General features: G+C 45.7%; 2 protein-coding genes and 1 long non-coding RNA gene across 9 annotated transcripts; 1 reads left to right on the top strand and 2 right to left on the bottom strand.

The window, feature by feature from the left end:
- Positions 1-471: 471 nt before the first annotated feature.
- SMIM11 (small integral membrane protein 11) lies at positions 472-11,969 on the bottom strand. Of its 7 annotated transcripts, none has more exons than XM_081071318.1 (6): positions 11,913-11,929; positions 9,128-9,210; positions 8,390-8,490; positions 2,586-2,763; positions 1,298-1,454; positions 472-651 (listed from the first exon to the last, which is right to left on the bottom strand). In XM_081071318.1, exons 3-4 carry the CDS (start codon positions 8,399-8,401, stop codon positions 2,599-2,601), a joined length of 177 nt encoding a protein of 58 aa, XP_080927444.1. In that variant the 5' UTR covers positions 8,402-8,490; positions 9,128-9,210; positions 11,913-11,929; the 3' UTR covers positions 472-651; positions 1,298-1,454; positions 2,586-2,598. The 7 variants fall into 7 exon arrangements, with proteins under 7 accessions (XP_080927444.1, XP_080927442.1, XP_080927446.1 ...); XM_081071316.1 differs by lacking the exon at positions 11,913-11,929 and adding an exon at positions 8,851-8,944 and having other exon boundaries at positions 9,128-11,159; XM_081071320.1 differs by lacking the exon at positions 9,128-9,210 and having other exon boundaries at positions 11,913-11,969.
- Positions 11,913-20,445, bottom strand: KCNE2 (potassium voltage-gated channel subfamily E regulatory subunit 2). Its single transcript, XM_081071300.1, has 2 exons — positions 20,338-20,445; positions 11,913-14,960 (listed from the first exon to the last, which is right to left on the bottom strand). The coding sequence occupies exon 2, from the start codon at positions 14,946-14,948 to the stop codon at positions 14,577-14,579; it is 372 nt and encodes a 123-aa protein (XP_080927426.1). The 5' UTR covers positions 14,949-14,960; positions 20,338-20,445; the 3' UTR covers positions 11,913-14,576.
- Positions 13,451-18,667, top strand: LOC308507055. The gene is made up of 4 exons (XR_013994819.1): positions 13,451-14,882; positions 15,432-15,609; positions 18,240-18,337; positions 18,445-18,667. It is a non-coding gene; the product is annotated as an uncharacterized lncRNA (long non-coding RNA).
- Positions 20,446-26,978: the final 6,533 nt, after the last annotated feature.

Raw genomic sequence — 26,978 nt, 5'->3', positions numbered from 1 at the left:
AACAAACAATAAGTACTGAGGTGGCAGCTCAGGGCTGTTACGATGGACGCATGATCAAGAACCCAGGGACCTCTCTTTACTCCACTATCCGAGACTTGGTTCCGTCCTGGCTGCTGAAGGTCGCTGCACGCTCCCCGGGGATGAGCGCACAGCCTCCCTCCACCTCAGTGAAAACACACAGAAGGGGGACAGTGCTTGTAGGAGGAAAGAGGAGAGTGTCTGGGAAGACAGCAGATTAGAGGGAGGGATGGAGGGGTGGGTGAAGGGGAGCAGGCCGAGCTTTCCTCCCCCACAGCAGATGCCATTCTGCGGCCAGCCCTGTGGGGCCTCACCTGTAGCCAGGCAGTGCTGGGAGGGAGGGGTGTGGGTTGGCAGAGGGTGAGTGAGTGCGTGAGTGCGTGCGTGCGTGCGTGCGTGCGTGCGTGTGTGTGTGTGTGTCCAGCTGGTCTAGTCCAAAGACCACAGACACCCTTTTTACAAAGGTGTTTTATTTTACTAAAGAAAATACTGCTTCTTTTAAAAGCGTGTAAAAAGTCCCATCATTTTAAGTTAAAGCTGTAGGCTGGGAACTTGTCCTCTGACGCAACATTCAGTAATTAAGTCTTTCTTCTCGGCTGGAGTCCACTCAAGCTGACATGTAAAGTGCAAAATCTAGAAAAAAAGAACCAAAGAGATAAATAGGAATGTCTGATAAGATAAGGGCCAGAGCTTTACTCGCTCAGCACTAACGCTTACATTCAGCCATTTAGACTTAACAAACAGAAACTATGGAAGCTTATCTATTAGGGAATGTATTTTCAGCATCATAATTTCCCTTCCATTGAAAAATCCCTTTTGTTTAAAACAAGGCTCCAGGCTTTGATGAGCTGCCAGCCCAGGAGGGGAGAGGGAGGAACCCCCTGGTCAGCTCTAAGCTCAGCTGTGTCAGCCCCCCCATCCCCCTCCACTGATGGCCTCTGCAGCGGTTTGTGAAAGGGAAGAAGTGTTTATGATCTCACACCTCATCTTTTCTTCCTTGCTCGGTATCACACACAAAATGATGACTGTCTAGAATGGAAATTCAATCAACATTTCACTGAAAACGGCCTTCCCTCATCCTTTTTAATTTCGACGTGCTTGCTCTCCCCCACCCTAGTCTTTCTACTGAGTTTCAGTCAACACAACTTTTGTTGTTGTTAAGGCAAAGTCCCACGCTAACTTCTTTTGCCCGGCAGAGGCCTGCAGCTGGCTGAGGACCAGTGAGGGATGGGCGAGTAACAGGAGCTCGCGTGCTGACAGCTCCCCTTCCTGCACTCACCGGCAATGCAGCTGGGGCCTGAATGTTTGACGGGGCTTCAGTCCTGGTTCTGCTCTTCACCACGTCCGGTGGGAGTTATGTTTTCAATCTGAGTGGACGTCACAGGGTAGTCAGGAGGAGGAACAACGGCACCGTATGTGCGATGCTTGGCAAAACGCTAGCACATAATAGTCACTCTCTAAGTGATGCTGTAATTACCAATACGTTTGCTTTTAAACTCAGTTTAAGTCTCAAAATACTACAAAAGGGAACTCCTATTTACAGAAGCATGGAATCTAAGGATGGACAGGGGTTTGGGCGGGCCCCTTCCTACAGCCACCTGCTGCTGAGATGCCCAGGCCCGACCACAGACATAATGGAACTTCGCAGAGGCTGGGGCCTGGGAACCTGCATTTTAACAAGCACCCTCATCGGGCAATTCTCATCTTTAGCCAACGCTGGGGACCACTGATCTAGAATCCCCTGCCACCATAGTTGAATCCTAATTTTCAGAAAAGCACAGAACTCGAGAAATGAAGAAACTGAATCAGCACACCAGAATTAAGGAAACTGCTCAATGTCATAGGTTCAGTTTATAGTGGGGGTTGAATAACAATTTCCTGGTGCCTCAACTCAACACACACATCCTGGGCACCTCCTGTGTGTGCTGTGACAGGCACTGGGCCACAATGATGAGTCCTAATTCCTGCCTGGGAGCAGGTCATCGGGAAGGGCTCTCCGAGCCACGGGACTCACAAGCAAAGGCCAAGGGGCACAAAAGTCTATCGTGGTCTGCAGGAGCATGGGGAGTGGCTGCACAGGGGGCAAACATGTCCTGGGTTAAGGACACACACAGAAGAGATTTACAGGCCATACCCAGGAGTCAGACTTTATCCTGCAGGGATAGCAAGGTCTCTCAGTCTTGGGTACAGGTGAGGGTGTCAAACGATGCATAACCCCCTTCCCCTCCCCCATCTCAGATTTACACATACTTGTGTTTCTAGTATGTGTGCTTTTCTAAGAAGCTTTTATTAGCTTCTCAAGAGTCCTGTGACTCAGTACCTATTAAGCACCGCTGCTCCCAGTAAGAAGCATGCAGAAGCATGGATTAATCACATGCTCCCTGACTCATCAGCAGACGGGGGAAAGGGTCAGGCTCTGCCTCGCCTTACAGAGCTGCTCAGTGACAGGTGGGCCACGTGCCCTCACAGCTCAGACCCACCCGAGGGATGCGGAATTCTCAGAACTATCACATTCTTTGATTGGCCACCAAACCCATGTATATTTCATACTTGCAAAGTCCCGGTACCTTTGACTTCCCTTTAGTTATATTTCTTCTCTGATTGCTTCTTCTTTTCAGCTTCCAGTTTTTGCTGTTGTGCTTCCAATCTTTTCCTTTGGTATATTTTGACTCCAGCAAATGCCAGGCAGAGAATCAATGTCTTCGCTGCCAAGATATACAGCAGCAGGGGAACGTGTTCAAGAACCTTAAAGAAGAAATGATTCTAAATGTTCTATAATTGATAAGATTCATGTTCCTCTATTCAACAAACATTTACTATGCAGCTGTTGTGTAACAGGCACGAGGCTAGAACAGACAAGGTTCCTGTCCCCAGGGTGTTAACAGTCTAGTGTTAGTGTTAGCTGTGTCCTTCCTGTCCCCCTTGCTGCTGGCTTCACAGAGGCCCACCAGTGGTCTGCAGATGGAACAGCCCTGGTCTCTCACAATCTGACCGTGCACTTGGCCGACTGCCCAGGCCCTCTGCTTCTGAGGCAGTGGCATGGTCCAGTAAAAGGAAGCCAGGGCCAGGGGGCCTGGGTTACAGGTTCACCCTGCCACTGACTGTGTGACCTGGGTCAGTCACTTGACTTTTCTGAGCTTCGAAGACAGGCTGGACCTGAGCTTCCTTCTAGATTCTCCAGCTGTAGTATGCTATGATTTCCTTTGGTTCCCTCTACTCATTAGCTTTGGCACTTGAAAGCAAAATATAAAAATGAAATACAACTCAAAATTTTATTAGCTACTTATTCACTGTTCCTGTAATTTTTTGTTGGAAGTTTGAACGCATTGGCTAAAATGAAATCTAGGGAGTAACTATTGATTGGACTTATTCTTTGCACCAATAGGTTTCATTATGAAAATCTATATAGAATAGTATCTCAAGGCAAATACTATAGTAGTTTTGTAAACATGATAAGTATGATCTGAATAATTATGAGTTTTTGTGTGATTAAAAATTCATTCCAAACAAATGAATGATAGCCTTTGCTCAGTGTCATTCTAAAGGACTAGGCAGGATTTATTCAAATGAAATCATTAGGTTCAATTGCCAAACATCAATTATTAGATGTAATTCCAGAGAGACTCTATTAATACTATGGGGAGTATATTTGTCCCTCTGAGAGTTTCAAGTTGATCTGAAACTAGTCAGTTAAAACTTTAGCGGAGAACACGCTCACAGACCTGGAGGGCTAGATGGATTTTAAAGATGACTTAGTCCACCACCTTCTTATACAAACGAGGAAAGTGGCAGTGGAGAGGCCCATCCACGGCACACAGCTCATTCATTACGAGGTCAGAGCTAGAATGGAAGATTTTAAAGGATGCCAGTCTCCTTTCCACTGGTTCCTGATTTTCAATGAAATGGAGTAAGATCACAAATTATGTACATATATGTTCCTGTAATGTTATTCAACATTTTTATGACTCAGACCTACATGTACTTTTCACAGTTAGAAGACATAGCATCAGTTACCATCCACTGAGAGCTTACTGTGCGCTAAGTGTCTCACAGAGACTTTTCCCTTCCGTCCTCATGATATCCTGTGAGGTACACAGGCTGCCCTAATTTCATAGCTGAGAAAACAAAGTCTGAAAAGGTTAGTGTCTGACCGAGTTCTGACTGCTCCGAAGTCTGAACTCTTCAACATTACGTGAGTCTGCAACATACGTGATGCTCTCCCCCACCCTCACCAATTTTACAATTAAATTATGCGAATAAACAAATGCTTGGCTACTGAATTTACCAAAGGCAACCAAAATCATGAACGTTGAAGTTATTTACTGATTACTTATAGATATTTGAGGAAGGTTATGATGTGAAGCAATAGGAACACAACAGATATCAAAAGGAGGAATCCAAATATTTAAATTGTTTTAGTTAAAACAGTAAGAACACAGGAACACTGAGTTAACTAGATAACAGCTTTCAACCACAAAACCATTTAACGGTGAAGAATAAATACAACAAACCCACTTCAGAAAGATCACTCTGGCATAATAGTATAATAACTAAAAAAATTGCAAAAATGAAATGTTTTATCTTGACAAATATAAGCAGCTTAGAATACTGATGTGGTTTCCAGGTCCTTCCTCCCTCAGACTTGCTACAAACCTCTCTTATCTTCCCCAAATAATTCTCTAATTCATCTACCTTCTTGAAGGTTCTCATTTTAGAGATGAGGCTTGACTCCACATTTATAAACCAGCTAAAAAAGACAAGAATGTCAAGTGTTACCTTATTTTGCCTCCTTGGAGGCAAAAATCACCTGTGTGTCAATATAAACCTCTCTTCAGTTCACTAGGACTTTCTAGGCTACCTGGGCACTGACTTATACTGGGAACAGTCTCCAATCCATATCACAGCCCATGGTTCCCCATGAGCTAAACACAAAATTTCGCTGGAGCAGTTACAGGCATGATCAAAAAATATGTTGAATATTTAAATTGAAAAAAACTTTTGTTACAGTAAAAGACACATTGCCATTAACCCCCCTCAAAATACTCCCACTCGCTTTGAACACATTTATCCCATCGTTCTTGCCACTTTCTGAAGCAGTTCTGGAAGTCCTCTTTCGTGAGTGTCTTTGGTTGCACTGTGGTGGCTGCCTCAATATTCTGAATCATTTTGACTTTGGGGAAGAGCCAGAAGTCGCATGGTGCCAGATCCGGTGAATAAGGTGGATGGGAACATATCATAATGTTTTTATTTAGCAAAAATTGCCATAGCAGAAGCAATATGTGACAGAGTGTTGTCATGATGGTGGATGAAACCGTTTGCCCATTTCTCAGGCCGCTTTCTACGCACATCATTTCTTAAATGCGCTAATAAGTCCCTATAATAGTCAGAGTACCCGTAGTGTTGCTGGGTACAAACTCAGCTCGCACAATTCCATCAAGGTCAAAAAACACAATTAGCATCACGTTGATGTTAGATCTTAATTGATGTGCTTTTTTCACATGAGAACTGGGTGATTTCCATTGACAACTCTGAACCTTGTTCTCAGGATCATAACCATAAACCTAAGTTTCATCTCCCATGATGACAAGTCTTAAAAAGCTGGAACCTGAAACAGCATGATCGTGCAACTCCAACATAATTGACAAACACTGTTGCTTTTGTTTGACAATCAAAACACGTGGAACAATTTTGCACTCACATGCCTCACGTTCAAGTCTGTTGTTAAAATGTTTTGAATGGAACCATAAATGATGTTCAGATCCTCAGAAATTTCCCTAATAGTCATTCGCCTGTTTGATCAAATAATTTCATTACTTTTGCAACATTCTCTTGGGTTTCTGATGTTGAAGGACATCCCGATCTCTCCTAGTCTTCAACTGATTCACGACCATTACGAAATCGTGTGAACCGTCTTTGTGGTCACTGCAGCATCACAATAAACTAATTCTAACATTGCATGTGTTTCTTTAGCACTTTTTTACAGTTTGAAATAAAATTTCATGTTAATTCATTGTTCATGATCCATGATTTATGGCACACTTTAAAACACACTTTCTCTCAACCGTAGCTCACACCCAAAGCTACAACTAACAAGCTGAAACTTGTCACACACAGTTACTAAGGTTTGATGCATTGCTTTCCATATTGAAGATCCCTGCCTTTCCGTTGGATGGCACTCGGCAACAGCATTCACAGTATTTTTTTATCACACTGTGCAACCAGATTCAGAAAACTCACGGAAATGGAAGCACATCAACAAAAGGACACAGATAAGTGGTTTCTGTATTTACTTTCTTTTTAAAGGTACTAGAGAGGCAGAGGCAAGAGGCAGAAGTTTCGAGACTGAGAGAGGGCAAAGCAGTGGCAGCAGGGGTCAAGGACTCTACGAGGGCAAAAGTGAAAGATTTCAGGGGCCCGTTCCTGCCCCTCTCAAGTACTGAACTTCAGTCACGTTAAATCTCTTCCTTTGATCTCTAACAAATCCCTCATATTAAGTCTTGAAATGGGCAAACCTTCAAAGAGGTAAATGAACAAAATATTGTTGGAGTGGACTAGACCTACACCAATTGTTTTAGACAAACCCCAATACCTGTGTCATGAGAATGGCTGACTTCTTAAATAATGAGGCCACACTCACTTGCTAACGCACAGGCATGGCTGACCGTTGCTAATGACCACAGGCCCAACGTGCCAGAAAGGAGAGGGCACAGGAGGCAGTGGGCCCACATAATCCTTCAGTCTCAGGGGGCTCTATGCGGTCAGGGTGTAAGGGGAGGCCACTGCTTTGCCACCACAGGGTGTCAGAAACATGAGGTTGTTCCCTGGCAGCTAGAGTGCAGTGTGTGTCTGTTCAAAGTTGGGAAGGTTTGGGCAGATTTTGCTCCTGACACAGGAAGGACTCCTTTTGTCATAAGGACTTGCCTCGGTGGTCAAGTGGGTCACTCTACAAGGAAAAGAAAACCTTCTCTGTGCACTGCCTGGTAAATCACAAAGCCCAGGCCTATACGATCAGACTCAGGGGGGTAAAGCCGCACTGTTTAACTAGTCGAGGTGGTTTTGATACTCTTAAGTGTGAGAACCTCAGGGCATCACGCAGGAAGCTCTGACACTTGTTGATGGGGCGCTTAGTATCACTTCCATCATCCCTACTGACTTTCAGCAAGACAAAGGGTAACAGTCCTTCCCTAAACCTCACCCCACACTGCTTTCTGCTCTTCCCCCTACATCTTCTCACTGCCTCATCTTTCCTCCCCAGCCTTTCCACAGTGAGCTCTGGAACCCGGATACATGCTAAATAAACACTCCTACATTTCCAGTCTCTTCACAGAATCCTCACTCTGTCTTCTTAACTGCAACCAGGCTCTTTCTAAAGAACAGTCTCCACAGCCCTTCCCAAGTCCCATGCCCCAAGGAGCTGGGGAAGGAGGGCGGGTCGGTCCTCTCCCAGTTCCCTGATCCTTCTTCCAGACCTTTCCAGTTCTCCTTGCACTAGAAACCTAAGGGATGTCTGAAACTAGAAAATGTTTATAATAATTGAAAAAGTACATACGAGATCCTAAGTTTGAAAATATACACTAAACTTACATATCTTGAAAAAATACACCAACATTGTTCAAAGTAGCCCTCTTCGGATGGTATGACGATGTGTAATTTTTATTTGATTTTATACTTTTCAGAGTATCTACAATAAAATAGGTTTTCGAGGCTGCTCTCTTAGCCGACCTCCACCTCATGCCACCTACTGTGGGGATTTATTGCGAGCCACTCCTTTTCCTCTGTAAAAGCAGCTGGCAGGCTACTCTTCAGTTGCCCTTGAACTTCTCTACCAGCTAAATCCAATGTTTTACTGGGGTCAGTTGTGTTTATTCCCCAGCCAGGTTAAGTTGTACGCGATGCTATAGTAATTTATTTAAACATGACACTTAGGAAATATGACTATGTAAACAAGATTGTTTCCATGAAAACTAAGTTGAATGCTTTCAATGCTTTTTCAAGTTTGAGTTGAAAAAAAAAAAACAAGTGTGTTGGCAACACATATGTAAAAGATCAGGGAAGAGGAGCATACAAATTTAGAAAGATTTCACATGTAAGATCTTAATCCATTTTAAAGAAACCAAAATGTGAAATTGTAGGTATAACTTAAAAGGTTGTAGTTTTTGCAAGAAAAGTGAGGCAGATCTGAGGTCAATTGATGCCCAAAGAAAAGGCCTAGCCTTCCTCCAGGAGTCTGGTGAGTAAATGTAGACTTGTACGTTTTAACTGAAAATATTAAGTATTATTATGATTCTTGTTGTAATTTACTTCTTATTCTGAATTTTTACAAACAGGAGAAAGAAAAACTCAAGCCATAAATGTTTAAAACTATTCTCACTTTCCAGTTCATGCTGCACCAACTGTGAATTCACTTCTGCTCGACGGAGGCCCACTCAGACAAGCACATGAGAAGGAGCTGGAAGATCAGATCTCGCTGGTCTGGTGGGGAAAAGAAGAATCAAGTGAATTCAGGTTTTCTAGAGCAGACTCCCTTTTCAGAAGACTTCCCTTTGATGAAGAGAGAGGGCACATGAGCAAAGACGGCGAGCTTTGCAGAAAGGAGGTTTAAGTGTCCCCAACAAGTTGAGCCAGAGCCTGGTGGACAGCAGATGGCCTGGGTGAGGGCCGAGACAGGCTTGGCTCTTGGTGAGCAGAAAGATCTCTTTGGCTGATCTGTGCCAGGAATGGGAGCACAGGCTCAAGCAGAGGTGGCAGTGCTGCTCCTTAAGGGACATGTGCTCCCTTTCCATTCATCTGGGAATATAAGAGCCCAGATCCAAAATCGGTTCCTCTACCCACCTCCTGCCCTGAACAAGAGCTGGTTTGTGGATGAGTGAGTGTTCCTCAGGTCCTCTGAGTGTTAATTAAGCAAATCCTGGTTTTTAAAAAATATCTGGAGGAGAGTAAACAATAGGGAAAAAATTGTCCTAAGAAAGCAATTTATATCCAGGTTCCCTCTGAAATGTGAGGGAGACTCAGGGCAAGGTGAGGCAGGAAGTGACAAGGCAGGGACACAGCCAGCAGAGGATTTGCTCTGAGGCATCACATGTCACTATTTTTAGACTACAACACATACCCCAAGAGTCAGAAGACTTGAGCTCTAGATGGAGAACCTACACACTCTGGCAAATGACTTCCCTCTTAGGGCCTTGGTCCCATCTGTAAATGAAGAAAAGGGGTGTCAACTAGATGGGCTCTGGGCCCCTATTTTTTCTGAAATTTGGAGACTTACAGCATAATAATCACAGCTTCACTTTATTGTGCCCAACTGGGTTGAGTGTGTTAGATGCTGTACTCATTTACTCTTCACATGAGTCCTATGAGGTACAGTCCACTTTCTCCACTTCAAAGACAAGGAAACATATGTAATGTGTTCACACACTGGGGAACTGGGAGTTGAGCCCTCCAAACTGGCTCCAGTTATCCTGATGCAGGCAGAGAGCTTTGTACTCAAAAATCATAGGGAAGCTTTCCTTTAAATGTCCTTACAATTAGAATGACGTAAAGCAACAAAATTTCACAGGCCTTTAGAATGGAGGTAATAACATGAACTTCAGGGAAGATGTTTTATAAAAACTTTCACTTATGAAAGTATCTAAACATAAAAAGTTCATACCTCATCTATTCAAGGTCATAGTAGCTGGTAAACAAGCTGGCAGTTGGTACAGGATAACCAAGTTTTCCCCATGACCTTTTCAAAGTCAGATAAGCTAACAAAAGGAATTTACACCACAAATCTGTTTAAATGTGATGATGGAGATTGAAGGTCCTCATTACCATCATGTATAAAGGGCCTCTTTGTCCTTAAGTAGCAGCAGATTCTGACCTGCACTAAATACATTCCTGTTACAACCTGTTGGTAGAATTTTCACTTTGAGTAATCTCCAATAATCTCAGGGATTAGCCATGTTGTAAATTAAATGTTTAAAGTTGTGTAAATTTTCTTTTTACAACTCCTGCTTTGAGTTGTGTACAAAGAGAGTAGGTGAGTTTGGCTGTTCCCCACTAATTTTCTGAAGCCATGTTACATACCTAATGAACTGAGGTAAGGCATTGATTCCCAAGGTCAAGGACAACAAACTGGTCCAAAAAGCTTATAGGAGGAAATAAACGAAAGAGACCCCCCAGGGGTCTGGCCCTCTGGCAAACAGGAGACGTGATGTTCCTGAAATGTCTTCAACAGGTACTGAGACTTACAATGAAACCAATTTTACCAGGCTAATTGATACAACAAGAGTTAAGTTCCTGCGGCATCTCATCAACATTATGGCGAACCTGTAACTGTAAACTTTGCAAAAAGTTTGTTTTTTTGTAAAAAATTGTAAATTGTAAAAGGCGCCACGCTCCGCACGTGGCCAGCAGTAAATACTATCATGATCAGCGTCTGTCCTTGCACTAACGGCCATGCCCCACTTTAGAGCGTCAACAAGCGGCGCGCAGGGGGAAGGCAGTCACCGCAGGTCAGGAGGGCGCGGCACACAGAGCCACCAGGAGAGGACCGGGCCGACCCGAGGTCCGGACCCTGCTCCGGGGGCACCCCTGGCACGTCACGTGGCCGGGGCAAGTCAGGAACTCCTTTGAACCAACGTGCTCTCATTTTTAAAACACCAGACTCCGAAGACCCGCTCTGCAACTCTGCAATTAGTAAGTGACCCTTCTCTCTGATGGCACCAGGGTCTGACTTTAAAAATATGCTCGCAGCTGCCTCCACCTCATACCTAGAACAATACAATTCAAGCTCTTTAGGAAAGAAACGTGTACAGCAGCGCACCCTGCAAAGGGGGGAAGGGGCCCCGCGAGGGCGGGGCACAGAGCGCGGGGCGGCGCAGCGCAGCCCACCCGCCCGCTGCCTGCAGAGCACAGGTTTCCGTCCCCCACGACCCGGGCCCCGCTCCGCCACGCGCCGCCCCCGCCGGCCCTCCGCAGCCGACACCTCCAGAGCCACGGCGCGACCCGAGGCTGCCGGCCCCGCGGCCCCAGGCCCCCCTGCTGCGACACGGGAAACACGCGGCTGGCGCCCGCGGGCTGAGCGGCGCAGGCCGACGGGCCGGGGCCGGCGTGGGAGGGATACACCCAGGAAGGCGGGCCGCTTCACTCTCACCCCGGAACCGTCCGGTCTCCGCTCGCAACTCAAAAGCGACAATGGCTTCCATAGAAGTAATTCTACTTCCTCGACTGCAAACACAGAGCGTGGGGGTTTCCTCCCTTTGCCGGACTTCCCCTCCAAACCACGACAGCGATCGGACTGCCGTGGGCAGGCCCGCGAGGCAGCGCGGCCCACGCAGCGCCGGCCCGGTGTCCCTTTCCCTCCGGGCCCGGCGTGGCTCCCGGGCCGCGCGTCCCCACACGCCGCCCCCGCCCCGTTACCCCGGGCGCCGCCGGGTCCCCAGCGGCCGGCGAGCGGGTCTCGCTCCCCGGTAACCGAGGGCCGCGCCGGGGTCCCCTCCGGCCCCGACACCTGGCAGCGACACCGGCCCCGCTCGGACCCGACGCCGAGGGCCGGGGGAGGCCGCTGCCCCGCACCCTTCAGGGCGCCCAGGCAATTCCCTCGCCCCGCGGCCACAACCCACGCGGGGCCGCGCCCGGACCGCGCCGGCCGCCGCAACACGCCGCCTCCCGCGCCGGGTCCGCGGCCTTCGCGGCGCCTGGCCGGCCTAGGTCCTTCGGCGGGCACGCTCCGCGCGTGGGCGCCGTGGCGCCCGTCACCCTCCGGGTTCCCACTCCGAGAGCCGGCGCCGCGCGGCCGAGGGCATCTCGGAGACACAGCGCGAACGCGGGGCTGGCGCCGGACACCCCAGCGCCCCCCAAAAGCCGTCGGGATTCACGGCAGGATCCCGAAGACCCACAAGTCATCCACTTACAGTTCGAAGTCACCGCGGAGCCTCCGTCCGGCGGGCACGCAAACCACAATTCCCACAATGCCGCGGGAAAATCACACGTCCCGAAATGCACCGCTCCGCGCGCCGGCGCAGTAGGCCTCAGCGGCCTCCGTGGGCGCAGTGCTCCGCGCGCCGGCGCAGTAGGCCCCGGCCGCCGTCGTTGGGGAGTGACGGGGGTCGCAGGTCATGATTGGCCGAGTGCGGGGCGAGGGCCGGACCCCGTGGGACAGGCCCAGGGCGGGTTCCCGTTCAGAAAGGGTCTGAGCTGGAGGAGGCTGCCTCCGCGGGGCGCGGGGTCGCGCGGCCCCTCCCCCTCCGCCGTCCCGCGTTCCCGGGAGTCTCCTCGCTGCGGTCTGCGACTGACGACCCACCGGTCCCCGAAGAAGCTTCCAAGTTGAGCATTCGTCTTCTCCGACAAAATGCATGCAGTTTCCTTTGGGACAGCAGTGGGGCGCCCGGTGCTGGGTCCCCCGATTCCGTCGTTCAGCAAACGCCTAGCACAGGCGTGCAGAGTTCGCGCAGTCGTTCCTGCCCCCGGGTGCCCACCGCGCGGGGACCGTTCCGGGCGGTGAACGATTCACATCTCAGAAGTGGAGAGGACGGGTTTAGAATCGCAGGCTTTCTAAAGGGACTGCTGTACGAGGGAGGGGATCAGAGGGGGTGAGCTTCAGAGGGGGCCGGTGGCGCTTTCTCGGGCGGGACTTGAAAGGGCATCCTAGGGATGCAGCCGCGAGCTGTTAGAAACTGTGCTGGCATTTGTTCAAGTCCCTTAGTTTGGGGAGGGACATGAAATACTTTGTGCCAAGAGCCTGCGCTGTGTATAGTTCAAGGTTGAGGCCCCGTTGAACAGAGGCCTCAGAGGAGCCCGACCACCGTCTGCTCAAGGTGATAGTTTTTGTCACCGGATGGAAACCTTGGATCGCCGTGTCGATCCTGACCCAAGGCAAGGATTTTGTAACCCGGGTCACTGCTGTGCTCACATTGGAATGCATGCCTTGTGTGCAACAGCTTTTCTGGGTGTCTGATCTGAGAAAGGAAGCCACTCCTGCCACATCTGCCCTTGGAATAGGAATGGCTTTTCCCTAACACGGTATTAAATGCGTCTGTGAGCGTAATTGCATGCTTATTATTAGGAAGCAGATACCTTGTACATACTTCATGCTGAAGAGATAAACCTGGTAGTGGACAGAAGACATCCTCCAAGCAGGCCTTGAAGAAGGGCTCCTTCTGTGAATTTTGTCTTAGCGCCCGGAGACTTGAGGCCTTGCTCCCAATCGCTCTGCCTTGGCTGAATAGATGGGGAGATGAGGGAGGAGGAAAGGGTAAGCCAGGAGACATGAAGCTTCGTGAAGCTACAGCCTCACACATCTTGCTTGCCATTGACTTCCTGCTCTCAGCTCCTCCGAGAGTAGACAGTGACGGTGCGGCCTGCCCTCCTGTCCCTGCTCTAACTCTGCCCACTTTGTGTCGATCTCTGTTATAAGCTTGTCACGTGATACCATCATGCTGTTTCCATCTCTGACTCCCTCTCTGCTGACTGGGTTCCTCCAGCTCAGGGAGTCTCATTCATCTCTGTACTCCTCAGGTCTAGGCCAGTGACCCAACAAATGGATGTTAAATGTTGCTTATTAAATTAATGAATGAAGTCACCTAATCTGCGGACTGCAAATTTGTCATCTATAAATGAAATGGTCTGACAAGAATGCGATGAGCGCCAACGTGCCTTTTGGACCTGATGTTCTCTGATTTCATGAACCCCATAATGCAAAACATTAAGCAATTACTGTCTAGATTTTCAACAGACATAGCACTTCAGACACTTTTTTTACCTTTAGTCTCTTCAAACAGAAGTAAAGATAGGTCATTGTAAAGAGAAGAAAATAAAATTGAGTGAAAAGAATAAGTTGTTTATAAATGTTACAACTATTTTTTCCCATAATAACAAGAACTTTTAAAAGTGAATTTTCTGTAAAACTTTAAATGTTTGTTTAAAAATGTTTGCACTGGGTAGTTCTTAAAGATTCTTCTTTGGCATGGACTAGTTGCCCCTGTGAAATATTTGTTCTGTCTTCAGACTTCCAAATAAATTAAATGCCAGGAAAGCAATACCCATAAAGTAAACCCATAGTTTTGTTCATTATCACTTCAGACTCTACATACATTCATGAATTAATAAATGCTCCGATGTCAGTCTAGTGAGCCAAAGGGTAGATTTTGAACCTCAGCTTCTGGGTAATACATCTGGGTTATTTATAAATTCAGTCACATATAAAATAATGTTTCATGAGAAAGAAGCTACAGTGCTTTGTAAATCTCTCTATCCCCACTCCCCACTGCCACTGCCCAGGTACTTTACTTCAAATTTGGCTGTGTTTTTACTATTGACATTGATTAAAATGACATTTACATTGCGCAGAAAGTAAAAGAAGTCTTCAGCATAAAATATTGCTCTGACGAGCACGCATCAGTCACTGAGATTGAAATGTGACTTGTCTTTGTGACCCAACCATGTGATCTCCAGGAAAATTCTCAACAGAGAGCGAGGAACTTCGGTTCTTCTAAGAAATGACAATTGGGTGTGCTCCATGGCATGGGCCTCTCTTCATGTGTGGATGTCAGGGGCTGGCTTTATGCCTTTCCCATTTGTCAAGGAAACATTTTGAACCCTGCTGCCCCAGGGTTCTCATGGATGGTGACCCTGGATTCTTCTAGATTCAGAATTTGGCTCTTGTACTTCTCTCGCCAGTCCTCCACAATGTACTGGTGGTAGGGGTCGTTGGAGTGTTCTTGCCTCTTGGATTTCACCGTGCTTACCAAGATGGCTACGACGATGAAAGAGAACATTCCAATCATCACCATGAGGTACAAGATGACATAGTAGAAGTTCTCAGCATCCACTTTGGCTTGCAGGGCCTCTTGCTCAGCTGTCGTGTTCCTGCGCCAATTGTCCATGTAAGTCACAAAAATCCTTTTGAAGACATCTTCCAGTGTCTGTGTCAGATTGGATAAAGTAGGCATATTTTTCTCCTGCTGTAAATTAAATATTAAAACAGATGAACAAGGTTAAAAAAAGGGGGGGATCTTTTCCACATTTGGCTACCTGAAGGGATGGAGGGAGGGGCATGCAAGGGGAAAATAGTAGTATTTTTTCTCAGCCTAGCTGGGGATTGATGGAGTACACATTTTGTTATTCTTTAAACTTTTCATATGCATTTTTTGCATGCATGCTATCAGACAATAAAAGTCTTAATAGAGGACATAAAACTATAGTATGATCCCAATTTATGTATGTGAATGTATATTTGCGTATGAAAATGGAGAAAAAAAAGACTGGAAGTAAATAGTTCAAAATGTTAATAGTGGGTGGTATACTTAGAGAAAAAATGTTTCTTCTTTATGCTTTTCTCATGTTACAAATTTTCATCACTAATCTTTCATTAATTTGTTTTTAGATCAGTCAGTAACCTCATAATAGCTAATATAATGCCTTGTCCATAACAGGCCTTCAACAAACATCAGCTGAATGAAGCAGTGACTTCTGTATGTTCCATGTTTTTAGAGAGTTATGGGGTAGAAGGTGCCTTTGCAATTTGTGTCATCTCCAATGTCTAGGCAGTGCTTTTCCCAAAGATCCCAAAGAGAGGAGTATGTACATCCATATTTGAAAGAGGGATTTTAGGTAAGTGATACAAAGAAACAACCTGAGAGATCATTCCTATTTCTCAAATCCAACTCTCCTCTCCATCCTCACTATCACCGCCCAGCATCTCTCCGCTGGATGATATCATGCAATGCAATACAACCCTCCAAAATCATCTCCTTGGGGTCATATCAGCCCCTCTCGGCCCCACACAGCAGTCAAAGTGCTCCTTTTAAGAGGGAACTGGGATCATTTCCTTGTTTTTAAAACGATGTAATACCTTCCTGCTGTTCTTAAAATGAAATCCTGTCTCCTTAATGGGTTTACCTGGCTTGGCTCCTAACGACCTGCCCTATTACTCTACCCTCACGACCACCTGGCCGTACTGGCCTCCCTTCCTCTAAGTCAATAAATGTTCTCTTACTGCAGGACATTTGCACATTTGTCAACCTGGAATACTTTTGCCCCTCTCTTCCTGCCACCTCTTTGCCCTTTTGGTCCCATCTCTGCTGTCACTTCTGAGAAAACTTCCCTGGCCCTGCTGTTAGTCAGTTCCCACCACCACTTTTCTCCAATAACATCTTACTATTTTTCTCCAAAGCACTCTTCACAACATGATAATTATGTGTATATATTGCTGGTGTGTGTGTGTGTGTGTGTGTGTGTGTGTGTGTGTGTGTGTGTGATTATTGATTAATGGTCTCATCTTTCCCACACAACTCTCACCTCTACGAGGGCAGGGCTCACACCACCTTTGTCCACCTTGGTTATAACAAGCACCTGGCCCAGATCCTGAGACATAGCAGGGACAATAGGTGTTTGATGAATAAATTAACATGCTAGGCACAGGCTAGGCATTTGGAAATGCAGAGATGATGAACGCTGTGTGTGGCAGCTCAGTATAGTGGCAGAGACACAAACAAGTACCGATACAAGGTGCAAAGTGTTACAGGTATGAACAAAGTGAAAGGGAGGTCAGAGAACGAAGCTGAACATGGATCATAAATGGGGCAAATGGATGTAAAGAGAACTGGAAGGGATGTAGGCAGGAAGTAAATCTGTGATTGGCAGGACCTGCAGGCCCACTCAGTCAAGAAAAGACCAAAGGACCAGATAGTGGGTTGGCCTAGTACCCTTATGAAAGCAGTGTGCCCTCTTTTTAACATGCGTCTTTCCTCCTATGGAAAGAGGTGTTTCAGATCGTCCCTCCTGGGAAAGGGGTACAAATAAACTTCCAAATCTTTCTCCCACAGAACATTCCCCAAACTTCCCTCATTGAGAATTACTGTAACCAAGATAATACGCGTTTCTCAGTCTGATATTTTAAGTCCTATTATTCAAAGAGCTCTAAGATCTTCCTCTCCCTCTCCACGAAAAGCCTAGTGGGTTGAAAATAAACATAACAAATAGATAAGACTGCCCCAAAGTACATGCCAAGCACATTTTCTAAGCAATGTAACAGACATGCTTTTTCCCCTTAAAATAATACAGTTCACTGTGGGGGAGTGTAGCTAGGCTGGCTTTCGTCTGTCAAGACCTCACCGTTAGCTCCTTAATCTTTGATGAGACAAGACCTACCTACTCATTTGGGGAGTTCACACTTGTTTCATTAGTTAGAAGACAAGCCGCACCCACGCTCTGTGCTATGTCAGGGCTAGTCTTACAAATGTGATGGGACAGGATTAGGTCACCTGCGAGTGTTCTCACCCTCTGTTTCTTCCAGCCCTTCTCCCCATCTCCATCCAATAAAGAAAACTGTCATTTCCCCCAGATACTCCCTTTAGAGAGAATTAAGTTTCCTTTGTGAAGCAAAATTGAAAAGTGGGTAGAACAGAGAGACAACTAAAAAACAATCAGAGCTAACTTTACAAAATAAAGGGCTGCTGGTGGGGTACAGAAAAATCACAGGGATGGGTGTTGAGGAAAGTTGGTTATGGGAGAAGATCCTGAATGACTGTGGAGAAGGAGGAACTGAGAAGAGGAAGAAGGGAACTCTTCTGAGTAGAGAATTAGATCCTCTGTGGTGTTCTTTCTGAGATGTTGTCAAACTTGGAATTATTCTAGTTCTTTTTGCTTATTGGACAGTGCTTCTTTGAAGCAATTGCGGTATGCACTGGGCCACATGAGACTCTGCCTTGTATCCGGGTTCGCCCCACGGGGTGGGGAGGAGGCATTGCAAGTTCCTGGGTGATTGGAGCTCCTCTGCCCACCACCTCCTAGATATCTCCTTTGTGGGCTTTGCCACTGTGCTTGGAATTCCACCAGTGGCTCCTCTGAAAGGGGGGACCAAAGGTCTCCGTGTTACATGGAAATAGCAATTGGACTGCCAGCGTCCTTCTGTGAATGTTTTCATCAGAGGAACTCGTTAGCTTTGCACTACCTGTGAAAAATCTAGGCCAGTACCTGACTCATAAGAAATGTCCAATTGCTAGTCCCCTGTTCCTTCAGGACACTGAGAGAATGGAGACATAGGAGAGGTATGTTTTGATGCTTAGCAAGGTCATCCAGAACAGGGCACCTCAAAAGAAGACTGAATTTTCCAAGCTGGGATGGGGGTGGGACACTTGAATAAGTATTGATGGGGAGGAGGAATGGGTCCTGAAGGAGACAGGAGAGAGCACGGAAGTCACCTTGACCTTCTAAATTATTTTCCCTGACTTGCCCTGCAGAAGAAGGAAAAATACAACTTCTACAGGACAAAGGAGCTGAGTAGCTCCCGACTCACACATGAAAATGATGGGATGCTCTTGTCGTCTCAGAAACCTGGGTAGGTGGACATCTCATCCACAAGATTTTCCCCATCCTCCAAGTCTGGCTTGGAGATCCCTCTTCTGTGCTGCTTCTACAAACCACCATTTGTTTGCTTGTTTTCAGTTACCCATGTATTGTGTGCCATTCATGCGATGCTCAAAACCACTCTGTGACATTGGGATTATAACCTCCACTTTACGAACATAATTCAAATGAGGAAACCCGTGTCTAGAGAAAGTAAGTTATTTGAATCATAATTATAGGAGAGCTTGAGCTGCTGGAAGGCACGGATTTCTTTATTCATCTTTGATCTTAGCAGACCTTTACTAAACGTTTGGTGAATGAATGAATGTTCCTCTCCTGTGTACTGTGGAATTCAACTAGAATGGTGAGTCTTAAGTTATTTGTAAGGGAGTGGAAGGGAAGGGTTCGCAGATCCCGTGAAAAATAAAATAAAACAATCTGATTTTGTATTTCCCCAGAAAAATGTACTTATGCACATACAAAAGTCTATATTCACACTCGGGACTCCCAGGACCTTAACCCATCCAAGAATCTGCAACAGAATATCTGTGAGCTGAGGGACTTCAGTGCCAAATTCCACAGGAGTCCTTTGGGTTTGCTTTAAGATGTGGGCATGGCAGCATTTCCTGGTCTGTTAGAGCTAATACTGCTGACTGTTTGTTCAGCTCTTCTAACATGGACAAAAGCCCGGTGCGAGCAGATCAGGAGGTGCTTTCTGATAAGACTTGATCATAGAGTTGAAAGGGCCTGTGGGGATTCAGTGCCTAAGGGCTGACCCCTTGGCCAGGCTGAAAAAGTCAAGTCCAAGGTAGATTCCCTTTCTTGAACACTGGGCTGAGCAGTCCATTGTCTGTCCATAACCGCAGGAAATAATCAAATCACAGTGTGTGAAAGCAATTTCACTGACGGATATGCTGAAACATATTCAAATAGATGTACGTTTCTGATACCCAGAATAACTATTGAACTGAGAGACACTGGCCATATTTGGAATATATATTTACCCCTCTTCTAAGTAGAAAAGGTGTTTAGTAATGTGAAGGCAACCATTACTTAATACTCTATAACCATATATAAAATTACCATTTATATTGGTTACAAAATGGCCACATATTGGCTATTTCATATCATTCAACCTACTCTATGTGACCATATATATTTAGGGCATTTCCAATAACCAATTCTTGCTCAAAAAAGCAGGCTGGGCTCCTAGAGATTATTAATGCTGGCCTGCTCAATAATGGCAGGTGGAATGACTACAGCCCACAGAGCTTAAATCACGTATCCTAGGTCACAGGGCTTGCATGCTGGGCATGATGCTGGAACAGGAAACCCATGTCACCCAGGCTCGAGCTTAGAACCCACGCTGTCCTAACAGAGGTCACACATTCCAGTAACTCCCCGTTTCCATTGCCTCTGGCTGGTCAGCTCAACTGGCAAAGAAATGAGACCAAGACCATGGTTTGAGCTCATCAGTTAGTTGTTCTCTATGTTCAGGACACGCAATGACCCCTTGCTTCCAGCTGTGCCTGTCACAGATGTCTGTGATTCACAACAAGGGCAACCTGACACTGGGGAAAACAACCACCACTTGATCCCCAAATCCAGAGTTCTCTTTTCTTGAAAGAGTGGATCATTAGCATCACCTGGGCCTACAAGAGGCAGCAAAGTCTTTCAATTGTATACAAAAAACACTAAAAGAAGTGGCTATCTACATTTACCATGAAACTCCCATACAAAAACTTTCAAAAATGTCACCCAAAGGCAATTATTGAAGAAACGAGTAAGGAAAACACTACCAAAAAGAGGAAGGAGGAGGAGGAGAAAAAGAGGGAGGGAAGGAGAAAGAAAGAGAAAGAGGGACGGAGGGAGGGAGAGGGGTGAAGGTCAGTTCTTATACCAGGAAAATCATTCCCTTTATAATTTCCTGGAAAAGAAAACAGAAAGCTTTGTTACTTCCTCCAACACTAAGAATTTGCAGTGGAAATGTACCTCTGCAGCGCGTGAGCAGTATGAAATTCCTTGCTCCAAAGCCAGGCTTTGAACCTTCTTGCTGGCGTTGGCAGGCTCTTCAGGACTGTGCAGAAACCTCAGCCTGCCGAGCACCTTCAACTCGCAGTCAGCTAAGCCCTTGCTAGCCGCAGTCTGCAATCCCAATGACTCCTAATGTTTAATCTAATCTCATGTGGAAAGTTAAATACTGACCAGCAGTGGGGAACTAACCTTGGTGCCTGACAGGGTGTGCCTGCTTGGAGTTGGTCATTGGCAGAAGTGGCACAAGTTCCCTCTTCAGGCCCCATGATGCCAGCTCCAGCCAGGACAGCGCCTGGGCACAAGGAGCCACCCTCTCCAGGAAAAGTCTCAGTGGACAGCACCATTTCCTAGGCAGCGTCCCAGAGAGCTGAGATGAACATGGCCACCTCTGTCTGGGGGTTGGTGTGGGTTGAGGAGAAGGCCAATATGATTTGAGGCAGGCATCCTGTTCTGACCACTTCTTCATAAGCCAAATTTTGTTTAAATACCCCTCTCTGGGAAAATTTCCAAAGACTATAACAACATTGTTGTAAAACAGAAACTGGCTCCAAGAAAGGTGTTGTATGGAGGAGACGGAAGCAAGTCTGGTAAGGTATGTAAAGACCTCAAAAGAGTGAACCAACTCTATTCCCCAAAAGGTCCTTTTATATCATAGTGGAAATCCTTGCAGTTGGGCAGAGTGGGCCTTAATGAGAGCTCACGTTTATTGAGTACTTAACCCATGTCAGGATCTTTTCAAATGCTTTTATTGTATTAGCATCATGTATTAGTTGCCACAAGGCAATGGAGAGAGTATCACGAACTTTACGGCCTAGGAATCCAGGCATAGAATGGTCAAGGGATCAGGATGACGGAGAGGTAGAGCCAGGATTTGAATCTAATCCTAGATGGTGGCTGCAGAAGTAACACTCCACCCAAATCACTGGAAAGTCACAGGTTGTAATGTACTGTGTGAAGTAAACTTTGTATTACAACTGGATTTTCTCATTAAATAGTGCTCTGAACAATGCGGTTTGAAGTACACTGGGTTGCAAGAGGAAGATGGGTGGGATTTAAATTGTCTATAAATTGTAGTAGTTAATGTATTAGGTGTGACGTAAAGACATACATCTGTATAACTCTGGTAGATTGCGTTCACGGAACAAGGTCAGGCAAACCCCAACCAGAAAGGAATGGTTTGAAAGTGCCTGGGAAGAAACTGAAGCCAGTCATTCAAATGACTTCCTGTGCAATTCCACTGGGGTGACTGTGCCACCTGCTGGTGGAAATAAGGAACAGAGGCCGATCTCCCTCACTCCTGAAGCCTCTTGGCTGTTGAATCAGAAGAGTGTGCAAGTCTACACCTGGGTAACTAGAGGCGGAACTGGATGCCATATATTCTAGAGACTAAGACCTTGATTTTGGAGGCTGACAGACCCAGTGCACAAATTCCTTAGCGTTCCTAATCTTTGGATACCTTCATCTGTAACTGGAGAGAATACGAGTTCCTACCTCGTTGGGTTGTCTTAAAAATTAGATGAGATAATGGATATAAAGCACTGAGTACAGAACATGGCACACACTAAGAGAGTCAGTGCCCTGGACATATTAGCTTTTGCTATTGTTTTTAAGAGAAATAAGTGAGAGGACATGGCAGTGAGAAGCAGAGCTTGACCAGACCTCACCAAAGAAAAGAACATTCTAACACCTGGTGAAGAGTGGCTCTTTAATGGCTTATTGTTAGAGAGCTCTTCCCCATGCCCTGATACACAATTCCCACAACTGGAATGAGATGGGGACCTGACAAAATGGAGGCAGGAGCAGAGTGTAAATAAGACCGAAGTCTCAGTTACAGGCTGGACAAGAAGACAGAGCTGCTTTGTGCTTTTCCCTGACAGCCGTCAGTCCCCTTGACCTCTGCAGAAGGCTCTCAATAGCTTCTCTCTGCATCATCCCCAACAAGAGAATATAGTGGCATCTGCTCAAAAAGCAAGGTACGCAAAAGCAAATGTTCTCTTTGAAACCCAAATTGCAGCCCACATCTTTACAGAGCTCCTCTGCCTACATGTGGACAAGTTTTTAAAACCCAGGGAACTGAGTCTGCTTTTGGATTTAAAATTGGTTATTAGTCTGATATCCAGCACTAACAAAACCCAACATGTCTTCAAAAGAGAAGAGCTATGGAAGACTTTAGAATTGAGTCTGCCTTTCAAGCTACCAGGACTGTTGTTCTTAGGAGACCGCTAGGGATACAAACCAACCAGTTAACAAGATTCTTTAAGTAGAACACAACTGCTAATGACAGGTAATAGGGATGCAGAAAGCGGGGTAATTGTCTTTGGCCGATCTTCAGATGGTGCCTCTACCCCCAGCTGGTCCCCTAGGACACATCGTGCTTTAGCTATTGACCTGCTATCCCCTAAGGTACTCTACAGCCACACGCTCCACCCTCCTCCACACCTTCCCAACATAAGTATATCCGCTTAGGGGTAAATTCAACTTCAAAGTTTGCATTGTTATGATGATAGAAATATTGTTCTTTGATGACCCACGCTGACCCAAATAGTGAGCTGTAATTACATTTCTCCTATAAAGTTTTTCTTTTCCACGGAGCTCATAGTTATTTCATTTTTCCTTAGCTATCTTTGTACCCTTTCCTATACCTCTCAATGGCTCAGCATCATTTGTCATTAGGGAAATGTAACTTACAACCATAATGAGCTACCACCACACACCTACTAGAATGGCTAAATTTAAAAAAGACTGACAAGACCAAACATTGGTGAGGATGTGGTGTAATTGGAACTCTCATACACTGCTGGTGGGAGTGTAAAGTGGTATAGTCTCTTGGAAACAGTTTGGCAGGTTCTTAGAATGTATAGGGCTCTAACAATCCTACTTCTTGGTAAATGAAAAAAATATGCCCACACAAAGATGTACATATGAATGTTCATAGCAGCTTGACTCATAATAGCTAAAAACTGGGAATAACCCAAATATCCCTCAACAGAAAAATGGGTAGACAAATTGTGGTATATCTATTCAACAGAATATCAGCAATAAAAAGGAACAAACTAACGATACATGCAACAACATGGATGAATCTCAAAAACATCATCTGAGCAAAAAAAAGTCAGACACAAAAGAGGTTATACTATATGATTCCATTCTAGAAATTCCCAAAAGGGCAAAAGTAATCAAAGTCTGTAGTGATGAAAAGCAGATCAGTGGTTTTCTGGGGGGATTGAGAGAGAACGTTTCAGAGTAACTGAATCTTTTTATATCTTGATTGTGGTGGTAGTTTACCTGGGTGTATATACTTGTGAAACTCATTGAACTGTACACTTAAAATGGGTACATGTAATTTAATATAAACCATGCCACAATAAAGTTGACTTCTTAAGAATCCATGTTTAGGTAGGTGACTTGTAAATTTAAATCTCCAGCCCACTCCTCTCCTCTAAGCTTTAGACTCAAATGTGCAAATGCTTACTTGACATTTCCACTTGGATGTCTGATGGACATCTCACCTTCAAAGGTCCAAACAGAACTCTTAATTCCCCCACCACGTCTGCTCCTTCTCTTTAATCAATTACTATAAATTGGCCCCACCATCCTCCCAGTTTCTTAAGCCAGAAACTTAAAAATTAGCTTTCATTCCTTTCTTTTCCTCACCTTCCACATCCAATCTACTAGCAAATACTGTTGATTGCTTCTCATCAAAGAAAATTCTCTTGAAGTCTTAAGGTTGGGTATGAATTTGCCCACTGGTGTTGAACCCACCAGAACCATAGGAACTCATCCCAACCTCTTTGGAAATTGTGGGCTTTTGTGTCAGAAACTCGTAGAATGGCAAGTTGCAGAGAAGAACTATGGTCCATCTCATGAACAAGTAGACACCTGTTCTAGGAATCTTTCCTTTGTTGTACGTTCTCATTGTTGCCTGGTTCTTCCTCTTTATACACAGGCAGGCCCTTTGAATTTGTCTTCTTTGCTTGGCAAGCAATACAGTCAACTTGTTTCTTACTGCTCTGATGAGTTTGTGTTTAATTTGACTCTTCAAAACACATCCCAACTCAGTCTCTGCTCTTCAAATCTCCTTGCTTTATGGCTGAACTGTGTCGTGACCTGCTCACTGCCCTCCAGTTTTCCACTCTTTGTCCCCATTTATCCACTTCTAAAAGCAACCAACATGATCTTTTAGCAGCATAAATCAGAACATGCTGTTCTCCTGCTTAAAACACTCCACTGGTTTCCCATCACCCTCAGAATAAAATCCAGCCTCCTTAGTGCAGCCCACCAGGCCATAAAGGACCCTGGTCCCTTCTCAGATCTCATCTCTCCTCATAGCCTGACCCTGCTTCCCTGCTCTTCTTGTTTCTGCCTTACTGTCTATATTTCCCATTGTTGCTATAACAGATTACCATGAACTTGGTGGCTTAACACAACACACATTTATTACCTTTAAGCTCTGCATGTCAGAAGTCCAATGTGGGTCCACTGGGCTAAATTCAAGGTGTCAGCAGGGCTAATTCCTTCTGGAGACACTAGAGAAAAACCTGTTTCCTGGCCTTTTCTAGCTCCTAAAGGCTGCCTGCATTCCTTGGCTCATGGCCCCTTCCTCGTATCACGCCCATCTCTGCTTTCATCATCACATTTGTTACCTCTAACTTTCGCCCTCTTGCCTTCCTCTTCTAAGGACCTTTGTAATTGCACTTGGCCTGCCCAGATGATCCAGGATAATGTCATCTCAAAGCTACTAATTTAATCACAACTGCAAAGTCCCTTTTACCATGGAACTTTATTCACAGGTTCCAGGGGTTAGGAGATGGGCTTCTTTGAGGGGCCGTTATTCATCTTGCCATAGCATCTTTGCACCAGCTGTTCCCTCTGCCTGGAATGCCGTTCCCGCAGATCTTAGCACAGCTTGCTTCTTCTTCACTACGAATGACAACTTCTCAGACAGACTTTTTTTCCCCCTGCCTACCCAATCTTTAACACTGATGCCCACCCCAATCTCCTGTCACCCTGTTTTATTTTCCTCAGAGTTTTAAATTACCTGAATACTGGTGTATGCGCTGGGCAGTGCACAACCAGGGGACACCATTCACTTAGACTGAAGGTGAATGAAGTCTGAGTGCAGCCTTCCCCCCGTGCCGCCAACTGGATTCTGCAGCTATTGTGTTTTATTGCTTTCTTTTGTTCTTTTTTGCTGTCTCTAACTACAACTTGAGTTCCACGATAGCAGGAACTTTTTGCTCTTTCTGAGTCTGGTTGAGAAAAGCTCTCAATGCTTCCCAAATTCATGGGAAAGGTGGCAATTCTAAATTCCAACTCTGATGAAGTCCCACCTATTGACACGGTACCAAGATTATTCTTCTCATGAAAATGATGCTTGGGGGAAAAAAACTTGACCACTTCAAAAACATTAACAGCACTTGGATTTTCCAAATAGGGCTCATAAAAGAAGAAGTTTTCTTTGATGGTCTTAGCACGAGCATCATGGTTTTGTGAAAAGTTGGAGCTGACTGCACTGATAAACATGGAGAGTTACATACAGCTGCACTCTGAGCTAATTTCTCTAGGCCCAGCTTCAGAGTACTAGAAGAGATGACAGTTCTGGAGTGGATGACATTATCAGACTGAGGAACTATTGGAATTGTCTCCTCTAAGCCACAACAAGCTCAACCAGTTCCAAAAAAAGTGGCCTCACCAAGGACTCCCCCAAATACAGGGCTTCTTTAGTTTGGCAACAAAAGTAGAAACCTTGTAGGATGCTTTGGAGGTGCTGCTTTAGATGCTGCCAATTTCGTTAAAGTTTATCCCCTTCATATGGAGTCTTCACCCAAAATGCTCCCTCGCTTTGCTGGTTTCATGCTCCCGGGGGTGAGAATGTTAGCACCAAGAAACAGTGGGTCTATTTTGCAACGTACAGCCAGAGGACACCTCAGCTTCATCGTGTTCCATTTTCCTTCAGTAAGGCCCAAAGTTCACAAAGGTGGATGTCATGGGCCTGATGGCAGGGTGTTTTTAATTTCTGTTAGTGAAAAATGAAGGCGACGTAGAGCTCATGAGGTTTGGATGACCCCCATCATCTCCAGCAGGATTTCTTCCCGGTGCATTATTCTGGCGTGAATATTACTTTCCTGTTATACTGGGGTAATTTTACAAAGATGATTTTAAAGAGGAAGAGAATCTAAAACAAATCAGAATCCTCGGTGTGCAGGCCATAGCTGTGTGGGGTTAAAAGTGGACGGAAAGGCGAGCTGGGAGGCCTGGAGCTTGAGGGATGGCCATGGGGCTTCGTTCTCAGGAGCTGTGGGCCCTTGTAGGGAAACGCAGATCCACCCAGACAGGGGAGCAGAGGAGGGAGTCTCACAAGCAAACTTTATCTGTTTTCTAGTTTTCCTAAGAATCAGGCCTGCCTTTTGGTATCTGCTTAGAACCCAGGTTCCTGTTAGTGCACTCAGTGAAACTTTCCAAATGTGTCCTTGGCAAAATCTGTCCTCATTTCCAAGCCCTTCATTTGGGCAGATGGTTGAGTGGTTTTCCTGTGGAACTTCTGTGTCTGATTCAGAGACAGAAGCCCGGGATAGAGAGTATCCAGGACAGGAAGAGTC

This window comes from Rhinolophus hipposideros, assembly GCF_964194185.1.
Source record: "Rhinolophus hipposideros genome assembly, chromosome: 2".
In the NCBI taxonomy this organism is placed as follows: Eukaryota; Metazoa; Chordata; class Mammalia; order Chiroptera; family Rhinolophidae; genus Rhinolophus; species Rhinolophus hipposideros.
Note: the sequence above shows the minus strand (reverse complement) of the source record. Positions and strands in the feature narration are given on the sequence as shown.